The sequence below is a fragment of the Orbilia oligospora genome, assembly GCF_000225545.1.
Source record: "Orbilia oligospora ATCC 24927 unplaced genomic scaffold scaffold00170, whole genome shotgun sequence".
Taxonomy (NCBI): Eukaryota; Fungi; Ascomycota; class Orbiliomycetes; order Orbiliales; family Orbiliaceae; genus Orbilia; species Orbilia oligospora.
Window position 1 is genome coordinate 64,503 of NW_011645727.1, and position 27,011 is coordinate 91,513.

Here is a 27,011-nt window from a genome sequence, read left to right on the forward strand (position 1 = left end):
CAAATTGGTATCCTATTCATAACATAATGCACTCTCAACAGCCTCCCTTTCCCATTCCCGATTGATCTTGATCTACACCACTGCCCGCCCCCTAACCTCCGTTTCAACAATCTTTGTAATCGAATCCTTATCCCTTGCTAACTTCATAAAAACTTCTAGCATATGCCCACCACACTCTAAGGTTCCATGCTGCGTTCTAGGTCCCCTATGTAGATACTGGTCTACAGCCTCCAGAGCCTCACCGCTCTCAATATCCGGCAAATCTACCATATAGTCCTCAAATGTATCTCTCTTATTCTTCTTTTTCAGCGATGTAATCTTCGGTTTGTAACAAGTAAGTTCCGCACTCGAGGCTCTCATCTGACAAATCTCCTTGGCCTTGCAATCTGCATCACAATCTTCTGTTGTTCTGAAATCCGCAATCTTGCGGTCGAACCATGCTTGGAACGCATTATCATTCTTTTCGAACGCAACTGTGAGGTTATGCCAGAAAGCTGGAGTAAGCGGCGCGTTTGCTGATAGTGGTGGGGAAACTAGCGGTCCTAATGTGGCCTTTGCGTTGTATAATTTCTTCCATTGTGGTTTCTTAGTGGACCCGTAGGGGATATCGGCAATGGAGGTATAGTAGTGATCATAGTCCAGGACTTGGTAGGTGGATGGGTCAATGCTGTAGACTCTGAAGACTGGGTTGGCATTACGGGGGGTGACGCAAGAGGTAACGTAGGAGGTAATGGCAGCATTACTGTGCGAGCGGGCAGCTTTGTTGTTGTAAGTGATTTCGAATTCGGCCTGAGAATATCTCTAGTTAGAATATGGATGGGGCTCATGGCAGCTGGTGGGGGCGAGGGAACATACGCTATGAGTGTGGCCCCAGAACATGCCCTTGATAGTGCTACTGTATCTCGTAACGATCTTGTTGAAATAATTGGAATAGTCTGGTAAAGCATCAACGACACCCTGTATTTGCCCTCAGAGTCAGCCTGATCCCTCTTATTTTTGCAAACTCGATCGACTCGAAATTTCGGGTTTGAGGTTTACTCACAGGCGGCATATGTCCGATGATGTAGGCGGATAAACCAGCGGTTTCAGCAGCCTGGAGCTCTCCAGTAAGCCACTTGAAGACGTTTCCTGGATCCCTAGCGCGATCCATGCCGTTGTTGTCGTAGACCCAAACGTTCAAGCTGTACCAGAAGTTGGTGCTAATGCTGATGACCTTCAGGTTTGTTCCTGGATGAACCACGGAGTAGCAACCGTAGTTTTCCTTGAGTGACTTGGCCTGTATTTGTATTATCTTTGTCAACTGATAATCCATTTGTGCATATATGGCAAGCAATAGAAAACTTACGGCGGCGGCACCAATCCATTTTTGTAGCTCAATGCTGTTCTGTGTATAATATGGCAGAGCGCTATCATAATCCGACTCTGGTTCAACAATTGGGAACAAATTGACAGGTGCAGTATCATGATTTCCAATGACACCATATACTTTGGCAGAAATGCCGCTCTTCGAGATATCGCCGTACATGCCCTTAATATTCTCAAGGGTATGTTCCTGGCTCTGCAACCACAAAGCAGCGTCGAGAATATCACCTGTAAAGATCATAAAATCTGCATCCCCTGCAAGTTCCTTGATAGCCTGGAACATACTCTGTTCTAGAGAAACAGGAGTATCACACCCAGTACTTCCAAATGGACCGGCCGGATTTGATGTCTTTCCGACATCGTCACCGGGGGTGTAAGGTCTACAACATATTGGTTTGTTGCATTTTGTGTTTGTTCCGTTCTTGTAGAGCCTGTCAATATGGGTATCGCTGATGTGGACAAACTTTAGCGGCTTTGTAGCGGAAGTTTTTGGAGCGGCTTGACGGTTTGTAGATGGTGACGGAATTGTACCAGGGTATGGAAGGAGCTCGGGAGCTTCGCAGAGGCCAAATAGGGTTGAGCAGAGGACTTTGTTGGTTCGGCTGCCGATGGTCAGGCTGCGGAGAGTTTTCGCGATAACCGGGCCTTCAGTTGCAACGACACCGGTGCAAACGTCTTTGTCTTGGATCTATTCAAAATTTTATATAAGTTAATCTTTTCTTTCGTGGTTTAATAATGGTGATCATGAAATATGACTGCACGAACCTTCAATCCAGAGCAGATGGCAGTGATGACCTTGATAAAGACGGTATCACCAAGATGAGAGACACCCTTCAGTGCAGTCGTTAACGCCTATTTTGTTCACCGCTTGATTAATTATTGTGCCCGGGGCATATATTCTTTTGAAAATACCGACCTCGCATCCTACGCATGTCACGGTACTTTGGATCTTATCGATTATACCATTGACGATATTCTCAATAATCCCTCTTTTCTCAAGCTCTTCCCAGTTTGGGTCTGGGAAAGCTTTCCTAGGGGTGATAGGGGCAGCGACAGAAGCTTCCACCGGAACGGCAGCAGTGGCTGTCGAAGCCAGCAATGAGGCCGCTAATAAAATAGAGGTGTTAAACTTCATCTTGAGAGGTATGAAGTTAAAGAGGGAAATAGGAAAGTGCCTTTGAATTTTATATCCTATCTACAAAATAAGATATCGCCGAATGATCCCACAAGGCGCTCCAGGCAGTCTAGTTTGAGGCTATAGAAGGGAAAGAAACCTTAGATATCATAACTCGGCGGGGCGACTGAGATAGGATTATATACTCAAGTATACATAGAATTGTAGACGGGGGGGGGGTATGCTATACCCTCCTTCTATGTTAGACTGTTGCGCCGGCTGGCGCGCATGCTAGATCGTCGTAACGATACCCTTGAAACTCCAAACTCGGTCCAAATCCAAAGTGTTTGTAAAAATATTATAAACTGTAAACCGTTTTCTAAAAAGCAGACAGATGTTCGGGTTGAAGCGCAACCCTTCGGGTTATTCATTTCCCCACTTGTGGGTACTACATGCCGAACCTTACGATCCAACCCGCTTAAAAAAGCCGACTAAGGGAACTTAAACCCCTCCTGCACGTCATGTCATCACCCGGAAAAAGTAACACCGACTAAAGCTCTTAATCGATATAGTTGTCACTTCCAGGAAAATCCAGCCACGAAGTCTTCGAAAGGCTGTAATTGGCTAGCCATGGGGTCGTATTCCCGTTTCTTTGCTCCCTCCGATCAGAGACATATTAGCGAGATTCTAATGGGAAAGGGTTATACGGCTCTGGGAAGTTGATATTATAACCTTTCATGTCAAGATAGGTCGGTACCCCGCCCCGTGGCGCCTTGGTCATTGCTCTACTAGAAACATGGCAACTTTTCGGCCGGCACAGCGATTGAGACAGCGGGTAACAGGGGTTGAATGTCAGGCAGCCAGTCCGTCGTTTGCGCAGCGTTAGCTTCGCTTGTAGTCTTGTGTGCTTGGCTATAGATAGAAACTATATATCTATAAGTATTTGAATGGTTTTCTGTTGATGGAATCTGTTGCTGAAATATAACCTCGTGCAGCGCAGTGTACGCTGGCAATGACATCAAACATCTTAAAAAACAGGTACAGGTTGGTAGAGAAATATTTCTCGGTTTCGAAATGTTCCTGACAAGAGAGACATGCATTGCATGAAATGCATATGTTCCAGAATTCAAGCAACCCCCCAAGGCACTATATTAACATGATCATGGAGGATGGCTCGAGGCTGTCGAAAAGCGGGGTTATGCTCATGATCAGCTGCAGCCTGCATATTGCATAAAACAGGCGAGAGATCTAGTTTCGAATGCGGGTGAACATTGGCGAGGTCTCTCAAGTAAGACATGAGAGGACCGTAATTATATTCCATACACCATTTGACTACAAACATTTTGCAGGAACTCACCACATACATTCACGACGAAGGAGCGAAAATGATATGCGCGCACCCCATCGGTAGACTCCATTTGACAATCTTGGTGCACCTAATATTGGAAGAAAACAGTCGTATCAGCCGCTTGGATCAGACACACGTGCAACTCGCGGCAGGGGACTACCTAGGCTGATATCAACACTCTTACCTATTCAGGAAGGTATGGACTTGATAGGAAGCAAGCCTTCACATTCACAGGACTGCCTACGGAATAATAAAATAAGATAAAGTAAAAAACGTCGGTCTCTTCCCTTTCAAAGATTTTGATCAATCAACTGACGGGGAGTCCTCCGAGCATGCCCCAGCATTAATCAAATCTACTCGTCTATATCTCTGTTAGCGAGCGCCCACCAAAGATCTAAAATCAAGTTGCCTTGGTAGAACACTCGACGGCTCCTTGACTATAATTCCTCACACCTTCCAATCCCGTATGAAGTATTTGAGTTCAGATCAACATTTCCTAGGGGCCCTGGTATAGATATACGCATATCTTAGTGCGATGGTTAGATATCAAAGGTTGATAACCTTCTTTCCTGATCACACCTAGACCGCGGACCATCACCTCTAAAGGGACGATCTTACAAAGCATACATTTTCTGGGTTGTATTTCAAAGGAAACTGATGAATTCTTAATCAGTTCAATACACCCAGATGCATTCCAAAACGTGCAGGCCTCGGATCTCTAGCGTTAGGTGATGAGCAGGTTATCAAGATACCCATTCAAGTAGTACCGAAATGATACCTGTACAAAGTTCCCGGATACCATGGTCACTTTTAGAATTATTGAGAATAATATAATAGCAGTGCAGTTCGAACGAAGTACAAATTAATGCCCAAATCCAGATCCCTAGGTTGATCTAACCAAGCATTAAATCAGAACAAATTTTTATACAGCTAAACCCGCCAAGTTATCCGAAGCATTCAAAGCCCCCTTTCTATCTTTTATACAAAAGGAAGCTGCGATTGACGAAGGCAGACACGTCACCAAACCCCGATTTGAAGAATAGGTCGCACATCTTCCAGGTCGAATGTTACAGCTTGTTCTATCGACACGAGCTTCAACCGGGAATAGAAAATCGTCTGTCATGATCAAAGAACCGAAATTGTCCTGCTGATCTCATGAGAAAGAAATTACGTTAAGAGCTGGTGATAAGTACATATCTAGTTCTACTAGTCCCGGCCCTCTGATAGAACCAGGGAGCTCAAGTCGTCAGGAATACTTAGAACCGCGCAAGTTGCATATCGAGGAAGTTCGTTTTGTTCCAGACAGGTGGCCATGTGGTTTTAGTTTGATATCTCATTCGAATACAACTAAACACTGCCAAGAATACGCACCCCCATAAACTGCAAGGGTGCAGACGCTGCAACATAAGTATAATATCATAAGATATCATGATATACTATCACGTTAGAGGTTCGTTCCGTCGCATTGGTTCGGATACAATACCGAATCTAGCTTGCCCCGCACCCGGCAAGGCAGAAGTCGACTAGCCTCTAGGTTAAGACATTCTCAAGGGTAAGATAATGTCAAGATCCATCGATGCATCCTATCGTATGAATGAGCGACAATTTTCCTGGTAGAACCGTAACACCATTGAAAACTTCCCTGGCTTACGAAAATAGATAGATATTATTTGTAGCTTTAAGCCTGTTTTCAGCTGAATCGCAAAACTACAATAATCAGCTAACCAAAACCCATGTCGCAGTGGCGCATATGCACATACTTGGACCAAAGCTACCTTACTTTCCTTAATTTCAAGCAGGTGAGATATATCGGTACCATGCCTAACCTCTTCAACCTAAAAATCGCATCGGTAGGTAGAAAATCTGAGGAACACGTTCATGCAAGGGACTACTCGTGACTCCGCATTACGATTGATCTTCTGAGACACTGCGTGTGCATGCACACGGCATAGTTAATAGAATCCCAAAAATTGCCCACGTGGCTGACTACCTTAAGATTGGACTATAGAGTGGAATGTCTTGATTGTCTAATCATATGTATGTACTTGAAAACATTGACTTTAAGCTTCGGTCTTCCCTACCTTTGAGTCCAGATCTGTTGTTTCACCTCTGGCTTATTCTGCAAAATTCCCTCGATCTCATCTAGTACTTCTTCCGTGAGCTTTGGAATAATTTCTAAAGCTTTACAGTTCTCCACTACCTGCTCAACCTTCGTTGCACCCAAGATGACTGTCGTAACATTATTATTCTTAGCACACCATGCGAGAGCTAAAGCTGCAGTTGTAGTCCCCAATCTTTCCGCAATTGTGGTTAATTTTTTGACCTTGTCAATTTTTTCTTGTCCCTCAGGGCTACGAAGGCGGGTAATCGTGTCTTTGAAAAAATCTCCTTCTTTTGCGAAACGCGAATCTTCAGGAATACCATCATTGTATTTTCCAGTTAGAATACCATAGTTCAAGGGGGACCAAATAGTTGTGCCATAGGAAAAGCTGGAGTATAAGGGTGCATATTCGTTTTCAAACCGCTCTCGAGCGAACATGTTATACTGAGGCCTATAATTGGACCACGATCAGTTGACAGTTTCTTCAGCTAGATACGGGTTCCTGAAATCACTCACTGTTCCACAACCGGGGCAATCAGATTATATTTCTCTGCGATGGCAGTGGCCTCTTGGATTTGCGCGGCTGTCCATTCAGACTATTTTGCTTAAGTTACTTCAGGATATTTTTTTGCAGGTAGAGCATTGGGGGTATACGTACGGTTCCCCAATAATAGGCGAAGTTTAAATTTCGAATGACTTGGGTGAAGCTTTCAACGACTTCTCTCATTGGGACATTCGGATCCATTCTATGAGCAAAGACGACATCGACGTATTCGAGTTGCAGTCGCTTCAAGGATTGTTTGAGGCCTTCAACAACATGCTTTTTGGAGAGACCACGACAGTTCGGTTCTTTTCGTCCTGTTCCGAAGAATATCTTCAAATAAATAGTTAGAGGATGCGAAATGACGGCCGTTCCAAATTGTGAGTCTCAGACCTTCGTCGAGATGACATATCTAAAGAATCATTAACTATATTAATGAGGATTGCTCATATAATCACAACAACTTAATATAATAAAAACTACCGACTTACTCTTCCCTTGGCCAGTCTAGCTCCCTCAAAGCTTGGCCCTACACATTTGCTGCCCGTTAGTTATCACTAAGTTCTCTAAATAGTTGTATTTTTATTTTTTATTTTATCCTTTTAGGGGGAGTAGTTAGCCATACAATTGCGATTTCGGATTCTCCCTTGAAGTAGGATTCGGCAGTGTCGAAATAGTTGATTCCATGGTCCCAAGCAGCTTGAAGGCAATCTTTCACGGGGTTCCCAGTAACGTGTTTACCATATGACATCCAACCACCTACATTTTTTAAAAAAACATAGTTAAGCAATAGCATCTTGTTAGCAATCAGTTTCTTTACAGAGCAAATCGAATTCGCGAAGCTTAGCTTAGCTAAGCGGACGCTGTCACGGAAGTGTTGTGGTGCATGATGTTGAAAATCCTGCTGATACGTACCTAGCGAGAAGACCGAAACTTTAAGTCCTGTAGGACCAAGATATCGGAACTCCATGTTCTTGGGGTCGAATTTCGAGACTGGTGATAGTGAGGAAGCCATTGCGATCGTTTGAAAATTCACCAACGGGGTTCGATTTCTAGCAGGTTGTTGGAAAGGTCGTAATAGTCGGGGAAAGAAGGAAGTCTCAAGAGTTGCTCGTCGGGTTAGAATAATTGAATTCATATGTCACGTCAAAAGTTTTTTTCGACGTATTTGGCTTCAAAACTAACTGAAAATCATAATTGATTATATATATACGGTCGAAGTGGGGTTTCCGGTTGTCGGCTTCGTAAAATGCGTCGGTTTTAGTCAGCAATTAACAGTTACCACCATGGTTATGCATTGTGTACATAAACTATATGTCATGGTAGATTATTTCCCCGTCTCCTTATGATACAGAAATTCGATATTACTAAGCTGATGTCCGATCCGCATGATTTCCCGGCTTTCGACGGTTCCCAACGCATATATGAACGTGTAAACCGATCTACGGCGTGACGGCCCGATCAGACTGGTGGTCACTCGGTCCGATACCGAAAAGACAACCTCTTTTGTTAGTCTCCGTATGTTTTATCCTTTGCCCTGTTACCCTGTCAGGATATAATGAACGGAGGAGTGCAGGATTGCCAATCGAATCAACTTACACGAAGGTTGGATCGATATCTATATCGGTCCTGTGTTCGGGGCTACAGGGCTCTAGGCTTTTATATAATGAGAAAACTTGTCGAATGAATACGCATGCGGTAAATCGACAAATTCTAGATCTCGGTCTTCAGCTCTCCCAAGGAACTGGGCATTTTCCTGTCCTACCCACCAAGAGATATAAACGACAACAATCCAGCACCTTGCGCATTATAATATTAGTTTAGGGGACGCTCACATCTGCTTTGTTTGCGTATCTTGCGGCTGAGACTGCTACGAAGTCTAACTACATGTACATGTATAGGACAAGCACATGTTCTGGATCCATGGAATGCCCAGAGACAGAAATTAATGTTGGGTTTGATCCATGTCCGTCGGGCACCTAGTGTGCATGCACTGTTCCCAACGTCTTCTATGTTGACCTATAGCTCTAACTGCATCGTATAACTCTTAATTCAATTTCATCCGAATCCGACCCACGTTGATAACCCATACACACACACATATATATATCGCTATGTGCGCCGACTGATATTTGGATCCGAAATGCCTTTTGTCTCCTAGATCTTTCTCCGCTCTACGCTTTTCAACAAAAGAATCTGTTTAGCCAACCTGTGCAGTGGGGCTATTTAGCGGCGCCAAAAAACTGGGAATAGGGCAAGCCGGCTGGCACGGCTAACGGCACAATTGTCAGTATACCTTATAGTCATAATTGTACATATAGAAGCTTCCTTTATGATCTGTGATCTGTACATGTGTCCATTTTATACCAGTATACAAACGCAATCCAACACCGGGCTCTATTTCATCGGTCCCGGGTCTAGCAAATAATATCTAGTAGGGAGTTCTTGAAGAGGTGTGGGAGATCTGAAGCAGCCCAGGACCCAGTTCCTTGCATAAAAAGCTGATTAATAGGAGTCAGGTCCCATTCCGAGCCTTGTTCGGGAAAATCAGCCATGTGGTGTTGGCCATGCATCCCTATTTGGCTGAAAACACCAGGTTTCTACCATCGAGATCCACATGGTAGATGGGATGGAAGGGGAAAGTTAGAAATGAACCAATTCATCAGCATTGATGGCATGGACAGAATAGATTTTGCTTGCCATCCAGCGTACACAACGCCATGAAAATGTTGGGGATACGAAATTTCCTCCTCAAATATTTGATCGGAGCCTAACACGATCACACGACGAGATCGAAGATGGTGGAAGTTAGGCGTGGGGGCCATTTTCGTTTGCACTTAGGGCAGGCCTAATCTTTGTGATGCACGATACATGAAAGCCTGAGGCTGAGTTTGCATATAAGTTGCATAATCGATAATCGAAATTTTTAATATCATCGTGGTGCATAGTGAATGGCGGGTAACTGCAACTTTATCAAAGATGACCGTTATCATATCACATCGCGTGTTAATATGCTGAGCCATGCCGACATGTGTCTCGATTAAACCTTACTTCGTATATATGCGCACACTGCATTGGAAATATTTCGCGCAGAGGAATTCTCAGGCCGCATTGCACAGTAGGTTTTGGCTCGGCAGCTTTATATATCTTGTATGTTCTTCTTTCTCACATTGGCATTGGGAGCTCTCACCCTCTCGATCGATCGAAGCAGCAGCAGGGTAATTCCGGATTCTCGCCAAGAATGCGACACGGGAATTGGTAGACTATGTTTGGTGCGGCGGCTGATTGATATCGCCTATGTTTGCAATTGCCAAACTTCTCTTTAAGACCTTGGCCGTGAGACATCAAAGGCATTGCTGCATTTAATATTTTCTCTCCCAGCTTGGCGAGCGCTTTGTGATAACGGATGTGCCGACGAAAGTATCTTGGAATTTCCTATTACACAATCACAGATTAGGAGGCTTGATTCTCGCTAGCTAGGGATCTGGGGCTTGATTATACAGTATTATAAGTAGACAGATTTTAAATAAGCCGGAATATTAATATTTGAAGCTCGTTGACAGGTTTGTTTTGTGGCAGTTACATACATGACGTCCCGTAAATGTCATGTCACGTCGTGTCCGTACGCGAACGCAACATTTCAATACTAGTGCTTCCGGTAGATGTTGCCGGGCTTTCTCCCGCTAGAAAGACCGTGCGACAAATACGGTCACAAAACTTTGGGCATTTCGCAGAAAGCGCCAAATTTGGAACCAAAATCCCGATTGTGATACGCTTCTTCGCTCAGATGAACAATTTTCTACGGCTGATATAAAGATGGTTTCCTCCCTTTGGCTCGGCATTCTGGGCAAGGTTACTCTTTGGTCCCGCCCCTCACGAATGCATGGGTGTGCTGGTCCTCGATCCCAGGCACGCCAACCCAAGATGCAGCCCCATAAGCACTTTACTCTCCATACACACTTAGTTATCGATCACGTCTCCCATTGACACAATCATGCTTTAATTTGGTTTTGGGAATGACTTTTTTCGGAAAACCCAATGCCCTGGTCGGACTTGCTAAGTACTTACATTACATACATGCATCTAACTAAAATTCGACGGCTTTCTGTCAGCTCTCTCTGTTGGACATCTTTCACCATTCACTCCCTCAAGGTGGATATTTGTCACCATAGGAGGACAAGAACAACCAATTGCTCATTGGTGGGTTTCTGGTCGACTCTTATTTTTATTTTTATTCCGGTTTGCGGCTGAGGTGTCTGTATAAACATTCATTGCTGTATCTTTCCTTCCTTCTTTTTATTTCTTTCGTATGCTTCTTTTTACCATCTAGGCTTTTGCTTGGGGCATTGATCAGGTGGGAGCACACTACACCGCCTAACTGGGTTTACATATCTATTCGAGGTCGCAGTCGTACAAAAAAAACACAATCTGATATATACGGACCTATATCAGACACGATCATTACTGGCCTCGGCCACTCGCCCTTTCCTATTCGCCTTTTGGCGTCCAGTCAAGATGTTCTCGCTCAAGAGATTTGCCTTGCTGGCGACCTGTCTTTTACCTTCTCTTATTAATGCCGGCGGCGCACCGACAGACACCTGGCGAGATGCAGACGAAATGCAATCGAGCTATCTGGACAATCACAATATGGATCCAGCGATTGTAGGCAGTCCGGCATTTGGCATGCTATGGTCGAAACAATACAAACCCGGAGAAAAGTTCTTCGCAAAGCCTCTCATCTTCACTTCGAGCAAAGGGCTCAATGGCAACAAGCCGGTTGTCATTCTCTGTTCCGCGCTGAACAACATTTACATTGAGGATGCAAAGACTGGAGGAAACATCGCCACTCTGAGGCAGCGAAACGTGGGTGCGGCATTCACACAAGCAGACGCCGACAATTGTCCGGATCTTGGAGGCCCCGCTGGTATTATTGGAACGCCGGTCCTCGACCCAAACTCAGAGATCATGTATTTTTTCAGCAAATCGTATGCGGACATCAGTGGTGCAACTCAAGGTACGGCGAACGGAAAATATAGATTCCACGCCGTCGACATCAACAGCCCCACACTAGAAGATGTGTCGGGCTACCCAATTATGATTGATGGATCAGTTGCTGACAACGACCCGGGTATCCACTTCTTTGGTGGAGTGCAACTGCAGCGCCCTTCTCTTCTCTGGAGAAATGGTGTAGTCTATGGTGGTTTTGGATCGGTAAGTCGCATACTTGCTTGCCTAGCCTGGGGTTTGGTTCTGGAAGGAGAAATTAGATGTTCCAGCGCCATCAGATGGTCTGATTTCGGTCTTGACATGCCGAACATTGCGCGGCGCTAGACCGTAATGCAGGGGCTGAAATTTGACATCGCTGGGCTGCCATTTAGGCTGAAGTTTGGAAATCGAACTTGAACTCTTGGTATAAGAGAGTTCGCGCCTTGGCTCCCCACCTGATGGGGCACTATATCCTCCTACCCACTTGGGAAATACTACTCCCGCCAACACATAATTTAATTTGGGCATGGACTAACCGCTTAGTGTATCCATAGCACTGCGACAAATGGAACTTCACCGGAGCCGTCATTGGTGTCAATGTTGCAGAAAAACGCGTGGTGACATACTTCTCTACGGAAATCTCCCCATGGCTGCTACCAGGCGGTGTCAACGATTGGACGCAAAGTTCCGGACAGGGCGGTATATGGATGGGTGGCTGCGGTTTGTCTTCTGACAGCGGTAGCAGATTCTTCTTTACCACTGGCAATGGAAAGGGAAAACAGGCCCAAAAGGGGCAGAGTCTCAACGGCAAATCCATTAAACTTGCAACTTTGGGTGAAGCGGTTGTCAATCTGAGAATCGGCAGCGATGGTAAAATCGAACTTCAAGATTGGTTTCAACCATACGACTACGCACTATTCGACAATAATGATGAGGACTTGGGTTCTGCAGGGCTTATGTTGCTTGATACCAATACCTTCAAGGGCACCGGGGTCAGCAAAATGGCGATTACCTATGGCAAAAATGCATATGTGAGTATTAAAATATTACCTAACAGCTTTTGGCTAGCGTCGATACTGAGTTGGTTCTGTACACGTGTAGATGTATGTTCTGAATGCCGATAATTTGGGTGGTTACGGAAATGGGCCCGGCGGTGGAGATGGCGTTATCCAAACTATCAACACTGGCGCTTCAACCTTTGGAGGATCCGGATCTTATCCTCTTGATGGCGGTTACATATATTTTGTTCCATCAACGACCCCCATCCAAGCGTACAAACTCGGCTTCAAGGCTGATGGTACACCCCAGTTTTCATTCGCTGGTGCGAGCGTCGACAAAATTAGCGGACGTATTGGACCTCCAACTGTCACTTCATACAAGGGTCAGCCTGGCACCGGTATCGTCTGGGTTGCTGATAATAATGCGGGTCTGGTGGCTTTCAAGGCCGTCCCTGAGAACGGTGTATTGATTAAACTCAATACTCCAGCGACGGGTGGCTTGAACAAGTTCCAGCGCCCAGCTTTTGGAGATGGGACGGTCTATGTTTCGACCACAGGCGGCAAGGTCATGTGCCTCGGAAGTCCAGTTAACTTGCCCTTGAACTGCACTGGAATCGATTTTGGGGATGTCCCTTTCGGAAATACGAAAGTTGGAACCGTAACTTGCCAGACGACAACCAATTTGAAGGTCAATTACATAGTGCTCGGGGATGGCCCATACACGGCTAACAACAATACCCTACCAACGGCTCAACTCGCTGCTGGAGCGTCATTCTCTTTTCAAGTTACTTGGAACGTCCCAGCAGACACGCCTGGAATTAGAACATCCACCGTTACAATCAACGTTACCCCATCTGTTGCTAATCAATTCACAAACAATGTTCCTGTTGGCCTCAAAGGTAACGTTGTGAGCGAAGGTGCATTTATTACCATCTCACCAGTTCATTACTCCTTCAACCCCATTATTGTCGGAACCCCTTCCGAACCAGAGGGCCAAGCCGGTACCTTCCAGCTTGGAAACGCTGGTCTCCAGTCGCTTCAAATTCTTGGTTATTACTACTCAGAAGATGGTGAGACGTATCACAATATTACTACCAACGGTACCAACCCAGATTACAAAATTGTTGGAACCGGATTCAATGTTGAAACTTCCTCATTGCCTGTAATCGGAAGTACCTTATCTCCGGGGTCCCAAACTACGATTGCTATGCATTTCTATGCGGTAAACGGACAATCGTCTGATTATGGAACAGCATTCTTTATCTCGACAAACGGGGGGATTGGTCGCATTACATTATCCGGAACAGCTTCTGCCTCGCCAAAGGCTGAAGTCGCCGTTGCTACCCCTGAAGGTTTCTGGAACTTGAATTGGCGTGATACACACGATTTCCATGAGCTCGAAGCTCTTCCAGGCAATGTTGCCATTCGTACCATGAGGATTTGCAATAGAGGCGGTAGTCCTCTAGCGGTCACCAAGTCCAAGCCTGTCTCAACTACTTACCTTTACGCGGATATCGAGACTGTTTTCCCAGAGGGTTTACAGATTGCACCGAACGATTGTGCCTACGGAAATGTCAGCTTCACGCCCGGCGTTGCTTACATTAACACCCAGCCAAAAATAGTCACAGGCGCCTTCGTTCTTAACTTCAACGATGAGACCTGGGGAGGAGAAAATTTTGTCAACTTTCAGGGAACCATTATGCCACGGCAAGATGGGCCACTCAACGGTCTCTTGGCTCTTTATCAGTTTGCTGGATGTTACAAAGATTCCACTTGCGGCGCTTCTGGTACTTCCCGTTGCTTCCAACAAGCTGGTAGTTCGGACACAAACAGCGCTGTTGAGTGTATTGCGAAGTGTCAAGCCCTTGGAAAACCTATCGCCGCCACCCAGTATACGAGGGAGTGTTGGTGTGGAACTACTATGCCACCACGATCTGCTCCAAACTTCATTGACGACTTTGGTTTCCAATCCAAGTGCAATTATGTGTGCCCGGGCGATAGGGCCAACCCACTTCAGTTCTGCGGTGGTACTGGAACACTTATGAATGTTTATTACGACATGACCAGGATTTCCATAACTTCCTCAAGCACCACTACCACAATGAGTTCCACAACATCGTCTTCTCAAACTACGACATCCCCAGTTGTCGCTACTACAACATCGTCGAGCATTATCACAACTTCATCCACGACGACGATCACCACCACCACCACCACCACCACCACCACCACCACCACCACGACTACAGGACCACCACCACCTGTTTCGACTGTCCATAACCCTGGAAATGTTAACTATACCTGGATTGGCTGCGTCGCTGAGCCAGCCACTGGGCGTGCTATGGCTGGTGGACAAGTCCTTGGAAGTGAATCCTCCACTATGACCGTCAAGCGCTGTCTTGAGTTCTGTTGGCCCAAGATTTGGGTGGGTCTCCAGTATGGAGGCGAATGCTGGTGCTCTTCTGGTCCAGTTAATTTTGGAGATACCCTTCCCGATTCTCAATGCAACGTACTCTGCAAAGGGAATACCACCGAGTACTGTGGTGCCGGTAAGAAGTTTGACCTTTACCAACTGAGGGCCAATCTCACTTCAAGCTCATCCACTACGACTACAACTACAACCACAACTCCAGTGGTTACGACCCTGAGTACTACCCCTTCTACTACTCCCTCCACCACTCCCTCCACCACTCCCTCCACCACTCCCTCCACCGCTCCATCCACCACACCATCGACTACTCCATCGACTGCTCCATCGACTGCTCCATCGACTGCTCCATCGACTGCTCCATCCACCACCCCGTCGACTACTCCATCCACCACTCCATCGACTACTCCATCCACCACCCCGTCGACTACTCCATCCACCACTCCATCCACCACTCCATCCACCACTCCATCCACTACTCCATCCACTACTCCGCTGACAACGGCACCTAGTACAACGTTCATCTCAACTACTATCTCTTCAGTTTCGGCTTCTACCACCTATGCCTTTGGCTACTATTCTCTCGGCTGTTATACTGAATATGCCGCCCCTACCAAGCACGAACTCCTTAAACTCGTGGCCAATGACACTATGAATGTCGAAGTTTGTCTACAAGTTGCCAAGGCCAAGAATTACAATTACGCTGGTCTAGAATACGGTCGAGAGTGTTGGGCTGCCAGCTTAACAACTACGCCGCTGATTACCCCTACCAGCGGAGCTGGGGCTTGTACGATCAAGTGTATGGGGAATACTACACAATCTTGCGGTGGTCGGAATATGTTGAATCTATACTATTCACCCACCTCTACAGCTACCGTACTCAGAGCAAGGCGCGCACCGAGACAGTATGGTGACTACGGTGTTGATGATTAGTTGGTGTTCTAAGTCATCGGTGTTTTGTTTTTCTGGAGTTCAGGCTTTGGTGACTTACTTTTCATACTCTCTCCTGCCTCGTGGCAATATCCTTTATTACCCTTTTTGGATCCATATTTATTATCTTAATTCTTACTTTACGGTCGATCATTGTGAGTTATTTTTCAAAATTCTTTTTTAATGCTTCTTTGATGAGTTTAGATGTCGCTAGAAGCAGTTTGTCACTATAGCTTCTTTTGAATGCCTGCGTGAAATAGGCCAGGTTGGTGTGGACGTAACAAATGTAATGATAGATATGTTATTTAGAACAACAATACACATAACTTCCACTATGGCCCCTCATCAATGACTGAACGCTCTTCTTGAAAGGGAGATAAAAAAAATCTGAGTGGCAATCCAGTAAATTCGCATCCTGTACCCACGCTACAGTAGTGAATACACTAATCAACCGGCTTAAAAACATGAGCTCCACAATTAGGAGGGTTAACTGATAAGAGACGAGGCTAGCCTCCAAATCCCGGTAGCTTTGGAAGTGAGGGAAGCCCGCCACCACTGCTTCCCGTAAGTATCCCTCCCAGGCCCCCAATAAGCGCTGCCGCAGCGAGTTCAGCAAGTAAGCTAATACAATGTTGTGCTCCCGTTGTTAAGGATTGAACATCATTTATCTTCCCAAGAGTGAAAAACAGGGCCCGCGTATCCCGCAACTTGCTGAAAATATCTTCAGTCGTAGCCTGGGCCGGCTGATCGAACCTCTTTGGATCAATGCCATTTTCGAGAATAAAATCGATTTGCTATGAAAATAAGGATTTCGGTGATTAGGTACAGCCCGTCGAAACACTGCATGGGCTGTGCAAAAGAAGAATCAATCGTAGGTATGGGGTGCCCATGTTTTTAGAAAGAAAAGAAAAGAAAAGAAAACGTACTACGAATGAATCCTGGAGACTCGTAACTGTAATTGAAGTACCATTAATCGTAGCAGGCGTCATAGTACCACTAGACACTGCGTCGGAGGTCTTAGCATCTGTATCCGCAAGGATCAAACAAGCTTGTTTTTGAATCTCTCGCAAAGCAAATGTTATGGCACCATCGAGTTTAGAATAGTTATCGTTAAATTCTTGCCATGAAACCGGGGCTACGCCGTTAGATGGCGCCACACCAATGCGACTGCGGAGTCCAGGTAGTCGGATCGAAAGCTGCTTAAAGGTTTCTCGGATGAGGCCGACTAAGATGTTGTCCCTAGCGGGACATATTGAGCCAGTTGCCCCCAGCTTATCGGTAACCATAGGAAGACATTCTGGACTAGCTTTATATAGTTTTGCTTGGATTTGATGTCCGAGTTCATCATAAGCGGCTCTAACTAGTGTCAAATCCTCAAGGTTTCTAGAATAAAAAGGCGACTCGGTGCTCTGGCGAGATGATAGTCGAGCAGGATTGTCGAGTACCCTCGCGGCACTGAGTCTGGATAGGGTTACTCCGCTGACGACAGCGTATTGAATGACACTTAGTAGTTTCATCTTGCGCTCCAAGTTTTGCTAGGTAGTATTCTATCTGATACCCTGAGGTTGAGAGAAGATTCACCAAGTGCATATATAATACGTTTTCGACAATCTAGAATCAATGCACTAAGTTGGTTAGGGGCTTATATGGTATATATATGGGGATCAAGAGGACACTACGGCCATATAAACATTCAACTCACAGACGTATCTTTAAGAGGCAAAGTTAACATGTATATTAATTTCCCCTGGTTATACTATACCACGATCGAGACAGGTACGCGCCCATGACAAATACGTATATCCACAGAAGTGTAACATGTCCCGTGAGCTGAGCTCATTGGTTTATAAACTTTGGCCACAGCTAGGCGACTATTGTTTGCCTGACCTATAGTAAAGAAAATCTAGTTACGAGACCAGTTCATGTATATGAATCGAAATTACCGAGGTTTGCAAATTTGCTGTGGATTCGAGGCTAGGTCTGTTGCGCAAGACTCCAGGTTTTACACTGTTGAAAATTTTGATTTATTATTTGATAGTATTTGAACACTTTATAACGGAGGGCTGAATATTTAACCCTGTTAGACCATCCACTGCCCAGCAAGTCCGAGGCCTTTTGTGGCAATGGTTTCTCGATATGGTGTGTCCCGGTACTGGCCGGTCTTCGGGCAATTGTGTTACAGAAGATCTTGCATGGGAATCAAAGGTTTTGGTCGAGACCATGCCTACGTTACGAAGACTTAGAAGATTGACCTATTTCAAAGAATCCGTGTGACTTATATGTTATAACATACGTATTTTATCTAGTGATAGTCAGTTCGACGTACGGCCATAAAGTATTCTAGCCTATGGCCTGAAACCCATCATGGGATCGACCCTGGCTTAGTGTCGTTCCGCTAGCTACATTACATATATATACATAAATTAATAGCCAAACAACTTAAGTTCGTGTGGCACGTTACAATTGAAGGGTCTTCAAATTTGGTCTTAAATGTTTTAAAAACCTAATTGGGTTGTATCAGCATCATTTACTCTACGAGTGCTTGAATATATTAATTGTACTTACGTTACATCGTGACTACGTGCATGTGGGCGCTTCAAGCTTCAGCCGTTTAAATTTGCATTCATTGATTAATACTGTCGCTCGAAGCGCGAAGCGAAACAACAAAATTTAAAAGACCTGGTCTCGTTGAAAGGACCCGATATTACAGTCTTATAGCTTGGACCGGAAAATGAATACACCCGGCCCAGCACTACAGGGAATGTTCTAATTCTAATCTTCTAACCAAGGTTCGAATCCAATCCCACGAAGCTAGTTAGGTAAGTTGAGGAGAAACAGATCCGCTTTGTGTAACCAGGGTCACGAATCACACAACACAAAGTGTTGACCATTCTCCAACACATTAACATTCCTGCCCCGGATTGTCGTCTGGCTTGGGATGGCCCTTTCGTGGTACGGAAGGATCTCAGAACATTTGTCGAAAGCAAATCTCACAATTAATAGGGCCTGCTGAATGTGCATACTCCGGAGTTCGGTACATTTTTCTCATTCCAATATAGCAATATGACGACATATCTAGCCTCTTGCCAGAGCGTTGACTTTGGACGAACCTGAAACGGCCCTTAGGAACACCGGCCCGTATTCAACAACAAGGCAGACCCTTACCTTGTTCGGGGTATTTTCTGATTGTCGATCTAATAATTTCATCTGGCATATCTCTAACCTAATTATACCGTAATATTAGCCGTTTTAATATTATGCAAGCCCTCCAACCTGTATCTGTGTTTCTAACGTCTAGCGAATAATCACAAGACCGGTTCCCCCACTCGGTCCGTTCTCCGACCATATATTAACTTCATCCAGGGCCAAGGTTCCTGGCGGAATCACGAACAAAGCACATGATTCCCCCGTATTACTGTGCATACACTATCGAGACAATCAAGAGCTGCTTTCTGGTCATATAGTCGGCCGGGCCGATGATAGTGTGATTAGGGCACTAGATATGGGATTTGAGGGAGTTTTTGATACTTGCCAACTATCTTGGATCGAGCTTGGTAGAAACCTAGATTTAATATCTAGGCTAGGCGGACAATATCGCCAGGGGAGGCATATCGAGCTCTTAGTAATGGCTTATTCGAAACATGGGGACTAGATGGGAAGGCAATGGTTTAAATAATCTGTCGCCGCCTTGAAAGAAGAAAGAAGCTTGAAAGCATTGTTAAGTAGAAGCAATCGATGCAATCACGTAACGACTAGATTCGCAAGTTCATCGTCGTGAATCAGGAAAATGCTATCGTCAACTCTCCTCCTAACGGCGCTGGCCGTGCCAGCGGCTTTCGCCCAGTCTAATCTTGACTGGGATGCTGCCTACACGAAAGCTACGACAATGCTGGGTAAACTCACGTTGCAGCAGAAGATCAATATGGTTACTGGTGTTGGTTGGCAAAAAGGCCCTTGTGTCGGTAACATCGCGGCCATTAGCAGCGCAGGCTTCCCGGGTAGGGAACATGTTGAAATTATATAACAACGCAGAATTCTTTACTGATGTTATTTTAACACTCTAGGATTGTGCTTACAGGATGGGCCCGTTGGAGTCCGGTATGCGAGCGGTGTCACTGCTTTCCCAGCCGCTATTCACTTGGTGAGCTTGAAGTTCCGTCGACCGAGCTTGAATTCAATAATCCCGGCTAATAAAGGGAAATTCTATAGGGTGCTACATGGGATAAAGATCTTATGAGAGCGCAGGGAGTGGCTATGGGTGAGGAGTTCCGAGGAAAGGGAGTTAACATTGCACTTGCACCAGTATCTGGTGCGTTGGGAAAGATTCCACAGGTCTGTTTTCGGTCTCTATGATCCCATATGTCGGTTTTAACATGCGTGCCAGGCCGGACGAAACTGGGAGGGTTACAGCAATGATCCGTACCATGCAGGTGTTGGTATGACGGAAGTTATCACTGGGGTCCAAAGCGTCGGTGTCCAGGCTTGTGCCAAGCACTATATTGGTAACGAGCAGGAACGAAATCGAGAAACCATGAGCAGTAATATTGACGATAGAACCATGCACGAGTTGTATCTTTGGCCTTTTGCGGATGCTGCGAAGGCAAATGTTGCCACCTTTATGTGCAGCTATAATAAACTCAACAGCAGTTGGGCTTGTGATAACGACTATGCCCTGAATAAGCTCCTTAAGGGAGAACTGGGTAAGTAAACATATAACTGCTGCGATAGGGTACCACAAAGCTGGATACAAGACATACGCGACTAACCGCAAGTGAAATATAGGTTTCAGGGGACAGGTTCTGTCTGATTGGAACGCCAAAACTACCACAGGTGGTGCTACTCGTGGCCTTGACATGACCATGCCGGGCGACAACTTTGGTGATAACAACTTCGTTTGGGGCCAAAACCTCTTGAACGCCGTCAATCAAGGCAGTGTATCAACTTCCCGTCTCGACGACATGGTAAAGCGTATCTTTGCCAGCTGGTACCTCGTCGGCCAGGACCAAAATTACCCATCTGTTAGCTTCAATTCGTGGAATAACAATGGAGGCGGGGACGTGTCCGGAAACCACAAGGAGCTTGCTCGAACAGTTGCGGGTGACGGTATTATCTTACTGAAGAACGTCAATAATGCACTTCCATTGAAAAAGCCTGCTTCGCTGGCTATCATTGGAAGGGATGCGATTAATAATCCTGCCGGTATCAACTCATGTACTGATAGAGCATGCAACGATGGCACTCTCGCAATGGTAAGCTAGCGCCCCCACAATGACCTTGTTGATATATAAGTATAGAAATGGTCACTAAACCTAATTCGTAGGGATGGGGATCTGGAACCACCAACTTCCCTTATCTGATTGATCCGCTCACTGCTATCCGTGCTCAAGCCCAGGTTGATGGCACTACGGTTGTTACTTCCACCACGGACAATGCATCCCAGGGCGCTTCCGCCGCTCAGTCTGCTTCTACCGCTATCGTATTTATCAACGCCAACTCCGGAGAAGGATATCTTACAGTGCAAGGAAACAGTGGAGACAGAAACAACCTGGATCCCTGGAACAACGGAAATGACCTCGTAAAAGCAGTTGCCGCCGTCAACTCCAAGACGATTGTCGTGATCCACTCTGTTGGGCCGATCATTTTAGAACAATTTGTTGATTTACCAAATGTCATCGCTGTCGTTTGGGCCGGCCTCCCCGGACAGGAAAGTGGAAACGGCCTCGTCGATGTTCTTTATGGTAGCAAGGCCCCAGGTGGAAAGCTTCCATTCACTATTGCCAAATCCCCATCGGATTATGGTACCAGCATCATTAACGGCGACGACAACTTCTCAGAGGGTCTCTTCATCGACTATCGTCGATTTGACGCTCAGGGAATCACCCCACGATATGAATTTGGTTTTGGTCTCTGTAAGTGCCGAATATTCTAATGCTGTATCCTATTGGCGCCATGGCATTATATACAAGCTAATTTAAATAGCCTATACCACATTCTCGTTCAGCAACCTTGTGATTTCATACACCAGCACCACAACCGGACCAATCTCTTCGACTCAGAATGCCCCAGGTGGCTACCCAGCCCTCTATGAACCTGTTGCAACAATCACGGCCCGCGTTACCAACACTGGTGGCGTCGCTGGCTCAGAGGTGGCTCAACTTTACATTGGCCTTCCAGCAGGCTCTCCATCCACGCCACCTAAACAACTTCGTGGCTTCCAGAAGCTGAAGTTGGCTTCTGGTGCTTCTGGTACTGCCACATTCGTCCTCAAGAGAAAAGATCTTGCCTACTGGAACACCGCATCTCAACGTTGGGTTGTGCCTACTGGAAACTTCAATATCTTCATTGGTGCTAGCTCCCGTGACATCAGGCTCCAAGGTACTATGGGCCCCAGTGGAAGCACTACAACCACAATTGGGGGCTCTACTTCTAGCACCACAACCGCACAAACAACCACCCGTGTCACCACTACGCCTTCAACTACAGTCACAACCACCCGCACAACAACAGCGCCTACTACCACCAGGACTACAACTGTAGCGACAACTACTCGCGCTACTACCACGGCAGTTATTACCACCACTGCAGCACCAACTGGGGGGCCATTGCAAAGCAAATGGGGTCAGTGTGGCGGAGTAGGTTACACAGTAAGTTTAGATCCCAAGAAAGAAAGCTCTTCGAATAGCTACTGACTACGTTCCCTCTTGAACAGGGCGCGAGTGTATGCTCTCCAACAGCGACTTGCTCAACCTTGAATCCATACTATGCACAATGCTTGTAGTATGTTTCAATCAAGTAGTTTCTTGTATATATTTCTATTTTGATCAATTGAGTGATGACGATGCGATGATGATAATAATGTACATAAATATTTGGGAGGGCAATAAGAGCAGTTTGGTTGCTCCGGCTGTACATATAAACCTTATTAGATAAATATTATATTATATTTGAAGGACTACATAGTTTCGAAGTCTATTCTACTTGTCTTCGCTTTTGGCGCTAGAACTACTTCGATGCACCTGAGTATGGTATAAATAGCCGCTCGTGCGCATATTGTGGCCTCTGGGGTTAACGATATTTAATCAGCCGTACATTTCCAGAAATTTACCTTGTAGGTCATACCTTCATGAATTCAAGCTAAACCGTCCGGGCTATCGATCGAAATTTAATCGGTTTCGGGCGTTCCTAAAGATTGTAAATTAAAGGTATAGCTATAGCTAGCTTAAGTGAATATCTTTTAAGATAGTTTAGGGAAACAAAGAAACTAGGCACATCCTCAGGGGTTTTGCGTGGGGTTTTAGTTCGAGGATACACCGATCTACAAGGAAAAAAACGTGGACGAACGTGACGCACTGAATGCCTTCGCGATCTAGAGATCTGACAGAGATCGCCACGGCATTCTATATATCTCGGGATCTAGCTACAATTCAGTGCAATATAACTTGTATTTTTATAACCCTATGCCCCATGAATTTAGACTACTATCCCCTCTCGAAAACCCTCCTGTTGTCGTTAAGACATTAATCAAGGCCCTTGCGCACACATATGTATGACACCTACCACGGAACCCTTGTTTTCAAATTGCGACAAAATTATCCCTTTTCAGGAAGTATTACGGTATAATATTAGAATCAAAGATGGATCGTGAAAGTCAGAATCCCGCCTCATTTACGTTTCCGTATATTCCCCCGGCAGCTACAGGGCCCATGCTCTCGCCTTTTGCGATGATGATGCCGACGGGAGTTCGACTTCACAACTCTAACACAACCCCACAGAACCCACAGGCGTTCAGTCATTCTCACAATACTTTGACTGACAAAGAATGGGTATTTTTGGATTCCTTTCCGGCCTTCGGCTATCTATGGTGCTATATACTGTGCTATATGTACTTGAGCACTTTGCTAATTTGGACTCGTGCATGTACCTCCAGCTTAACAAGGTCGAAGTAGAATTCCAAAAACTCGATGGTCTGTTTGGCGGATTATTGAGGGATGGTAGGTTTCCCTGTTTATAGCTTTGTCCAAAATCCAACCCCTAAACTTAGAGACCGCCCTGGAGATTTATATCACATAAATTCATGAAGTCTCAAGAAACTAACTCAAGCTCCTCACAATAGTCAATGAGAGCACAGTGGTGATTTCACGCCTAGAACAACAAGGTGAGCTCTTCGAATGGCTGGTTCTCACCACCCCCTTTAGAAGCAATTAGTAATCCGAACTCTGGTATTTTTGCATAGTCGAAAAGGATGGAAAGGTTATAGAAGCTCTCATGATTGAGAAAAGACGGTTGGAAGCCAAGAACCACCAGCTTCAGAAAGAGTTACAGTTGCAGATGGCAACCCAGGCCCACCTCCCCAACTTCAGCTTAAAACAATGATTTCGAGGCAAGTACTCAATACAAGACCAGACTGTAAATGTAGCTAGTGGAGTGGAAAGTATCCATGTTCGGTTCCTTTCATAGTACTGCGTTAGGCAAACCGTCTGCTGATAGGAAATTTCAATCTAAATTCAAATCTGATCCACCGTATATTCAACCTGGAAATAAATTTGTGCCTTTCGCTGCTATTATGCATGGTGGGTGATCCTTGAACCCGAGGGGCTTGCAAAATACTATAAGGACGTACGCTACCCAGTCTTCACCCCGTATTTTCCGATAACTTGAGTCGGCAACGGCTTGCATTAACTGGCTAGTTAATAACGGGCTGGCAACTTATTTTACATCCTTTTAAGCTTTGTGTAGGCCGCCTCCATACATACTTAAGTAATTCTAAGAGATTGGGGTCATGTAAATTTATGCAAGGCTAACATACATGTACTAATATTAATATAATGTTAACTTGAGAATAACATTCATTGTCGAGACTCGACTGAAACAAGTTCTATGGCTTGGACAACGCATAAAATACAACATCCCCGTTGTATTCTTTGAATCGAAGTCGTAGCGAATAGAGAGAGTGGTGTGCATGTTCTTGATAACCCTGAAAGGAGAGATGAGATGAAAAAAAGGAAAGGGAAAAAAGGGGGAGGAGAAGAAGGTCTGAGAGGGAAAATAGGAGTTGAAGTATTTTATCTTAGAAAGCAGAGATATTCAAGCGGATTGAGTCGGGTTGGTTCCAGATTCTTGTTGCTTATTGTTGCCTTCCCCGCTGCCGTCCGGCTGATCTTTACCTCCATCCCCACCCCTCTTCCCACCCTTTCCCTCCCCCTCTTCTCCCACCTTGATAGTAGCTCCGCTTGCCCCATTTATCACTATTCCCAGCACGACCAGCGTCGCCCAGAGCAGGATAGCCTTCCTCCTCCAGAGTCTCGTCGACAGCATTTTCGGTGGTTTCTCTAACAGCTCCCTCGAAAACCTCGTCCGTTGATTCTTGATCAACATCGTTCGGCACCCCCTCAGCTCCCATATCGCCCAATGCATCAGCCATGAGTCCGAACGACTCTTTAGTCTCTCCCGTATCCGCAGTCACGTCATGTTCCGTTCGGGTCCCAAGCTTTTGGATAGCGACGAACGGTAAATCCTCTTCGCCCATTATGAGAGATACAATGGCCACTTTTTTATCGGTGCGGTTGCTCTGAATATTGATAAGCGGATTAGAGCAGTTGGTGGCACTGAGATAGTCGCCAGTATAGGCACATTGGACGGTCAGGCCAAAAGCACCTGGCGCAGGATTTTCGTTGCTTCTGGGGACGATTTCGAGTCGCTTGATCCCTCCAGCTGCAATGGATTTCCCCGTGGTGTTATCGAGCTGGGGTATTCCCCCATAAATGGTCGCTCTTTCGATGGCATCCATATCAGCAATGAAGATAGGGAACTTCTCATGGTTAAGATAGGGAACTTCTCATGGTTGAGAAGATAGGTTAATTTTGGAAATTCCGGTTTGGTGGTTGGATCGAATAGTACCGAAAGGGAATTTTTGCGCATGACTTTGCGGAAAGTGGTGGGGGTCGTTGGCCCACCCCCGATTTTGAACCAGTTCCCGTAGACAATGGCTTTGAGGTCAGCAGTCTTGACGTTGTACTCACGGAAATTGGGGATGATGAGCTTGGAATAGCATTTCCTAATAACAGATCGAGATTCACTCTTTATCTCAGTTAAGCATGGAGCTCTCTCCTTGATAGCCATGGTGAAGATATACAAGGTGGCTTCCGAAGGCGAATGAGGTAGGTGATCTCGAGAAGTTTCCGGAGGAACTCTGAAAATAAAGCTGTAGCTGATATATCAAGGAGAATTTTATGATAGAGTTTGATTCGATATTAAGAATCTGGATACAGGGGGGGAAAGATCGTTCTGGAGGATAATGATTGCCCTTGGTACCCTTGGTATTAACAGGTGGGGAGGTTGATGAAGGTGTAATAAGCATCATGGATGTCATTACTTTAAGTTCTGGTGGGGAAAATAACACAGAAAAAATCGGTGGCGTTCAAGAGATTCAAAGGGCGGATATTCAACGATTACGCCTTAACGCGACAGAGTGGTGATAAGAAGACAACAGAGATATTCGCTGCCATTCCTTCAATTTAAAGGTGGGGATATTAACATTCTGCTTCGACTTCAACTTCCTCGACAAGGATTAGAGGCTGGAGCTTAAGATTATTTAAGGATTCCTGCTCCTTCGCTTGGACACAAAACCCGCAGTCCTTCTCCTCTGGTATCTCGATCTCTTCCTCATACTCGGAGCAAAACTCCTCAACCAGTCCATTTGGCACCGATGTATCATTGCTCTCCGCTTGAGCCTTGCAGGATATGCGATTATGGATAACGGTATGACCGCAGGCGTATATCAAATGAGTTCTTTCGCACATCCTGTCAGCCTAGGAGCAATATAAAACGGTGATCGAAAATAAGAAAGTGCTTTGTAAGATATGCAATATGCTAGGCCCCTGCGTAGTTGCGCGTGGAACTTGGTGAACTATCCCAAATGTAGGGTTATTTAATGCAGGAACGGAGTTTGGTGGTATTAGATGGCCTTGATCCTTGCAGGCAGATGGATACAGCTGTACAGGCGGAGGTTCTGTAATCGTTTGAGACAATGTGAGGTTGGAATTAAATTGGCCTATAGTAATTGCACACGCTGCATTAGTCTCCTACTCAGCTTAATAATCTACTCTTACACGTATAAACGTACGCTATACTAGATCTATAGAGCCTCAAATCTTTCTCGTTAATTCGAAGCCGCCTATCAGAAGAAGCTAAACTAGATTCTTGC

General features: G+C 45.5%; 8 protein-coding genes across 8 annotated transcripts; 3 read left to right on the plus strand and 5 right to left on the minus strand.

The window, feature by feature from the left end:
- Positions 1–72: 72 nt before the first annotated feature.
- AOL_s00170g25 (uncharacterized protein) lies at positions 73–2,497 on the minus strand (the record flags this gene model as incomplete). Its single annotated transcript, XM_011127654.1, has 6 exons — positions 73–789; positions 856–957; positions 1,043–1,276; positions 1,346–2,050; positions 2,128–2,214; positions 2,279–2,497. The coding sequence occupies 6 exons, from the start codon at positions 2,495–2,497 to the stop codon at positions 73–75; spliced, it is 2,064 nt and encodes a 687-aa protein (XP_011125956.1).
- A 3,404-nt stretch (positions 2,498–5,901) lies between these two features.
- On the minus strand, positions 5,902–7,481 carry AOL_s00170g26 (uncharacterized protein; the record flags this gene model as incomplete). The annotated part of the gene is made up of 7 exons (XM_011127655.1): positions 5,902–6,376; positions 6,442–6,521; positions 6,584–6,799; positions 6,860–6,878; positions 6,958–6,995; positions 7,092–7,225; positions 7,382–7,481. The coding sequence occupies 7 exons, from the start codon at positions 7,479–7,481 to the stop codon at positions 5,902–5,904; spliced, it is 1,062 nt and encodes a 353-aa protein (XP_011125957.1).
- A 3,500-nt stretch (positions 7,482–10,981) lies between these two features.
- Positions 10,982–15,811, plus strand: AOL_s00170g27 (uncharacterized protein; the record flags this gene model as incomplete). The annotated part of the gene is made up of 3 exons (XM_011127656.1): positions 10,982–11,677; positions 12,007–12,483; positions 12,554–15,811. 3 exons carry the CDS (start codon positions 10,982–10,984, stop codon positions 15,809–15,811), a joined length of 4,431 nt encoding a protein of 1,476 aa, XP_011125958.1.
- Positions 15,812–16,314: 503 nt separating this feature from the next.
- On the minus strand, positions 16,315–17,325 carry AOL_s00170g28 (uncharacterized protein; the record flags this gene model as incomplete). Its single annotated transcript, XM_011127657.1, has 2 exons — positions 16,315–16,602; positions 16,735–17,325. The coding sequence occupies 2 exons, from the start codon at positions 17,323–17,325 to the stop codon at positions 16,315–16,317; spliced, it is 879 nt and encodes a 292-aa protein (XP_011125959.1).
- A 2,270-nt stretch (positions 17,326–19,595) lies between these two features.
- On the plus strand, positions 19,596–22,586 carry AOL_s00170g29 (uncharacterized protein; the record flags this gene model as incomplete). The annotated part of the gene is made up of 8 exons (XM_011127658.1): positions 19,596–19,806; positions 19,873–19,949; positions 20,018–20,140; positions 20,193–20,508; positions 20,591–21,057; positions 21,129–21,717; positions 21,788–22,452; positions 22,518–22,586. 8 exons carry the CDS (start codon positions 19,596–19,598, stop codon positions 22,584–22,586), a joined length of 2,517 nt encoding a protein of 838 aa, XP_011125960.1.
- Positions 22,587–23,511: 925 nt separating this feature from the next.
- On the plus strand, positions 23,512–24,181 carry AOL_s00170g30 (uncharacterized protein; the record flags this gene model as incomplete). Its single annotated transcript, XM_011127659.1, has 4 exons — positions 23,512–23,631; positions 23,736–23,799; positions 23,922–23,963; positions 24,042–24,181. 4 exons carry the CDS (start codon positions 23,512–23,514, stop codon positions 24,179–24,181), a joined length of 366 nt encoding a protein of 121 aa, XP_011125961.1.
- A 787-nt stretch (positions 24,182–24,968) lies between these two features.
- Positions 24,969–25,927, minus strand: AOL_s00170g31 (uncharacterized protein; the record flags this gene model as incomplete). Its single annotated transcript, XM_011127660.1, has 2 exons — positions 24,969–25,578; positions 25,641–25,927. 2 exons carry the CDS (start codon positions 25,925–25,927, stop codon positions 24,969–24,971), a joined length of 897 nt encoding a protein of 298 aa, XP_011125962.1.
- Positions 25,928–26,337: 410 nt separating this feature from the next.
- AOL_s00170g32 (uncharacterized protein) lies at positions 26,338–26,607 on the minus strand (the record flags this gene model as incomplete). Its single annotated transcript, XM_011127661.1, has 1 exon — positions 26,338–26,607. One exon carries the CDS (start codon positions 26,605–26,607, stop codon positions 26,338–26,340), a length of 270 nt encoding a protein of 89 aa, XP_011125963.1.
- Positions 26,608–27,011: the final 404 nt, after the last annotated feature.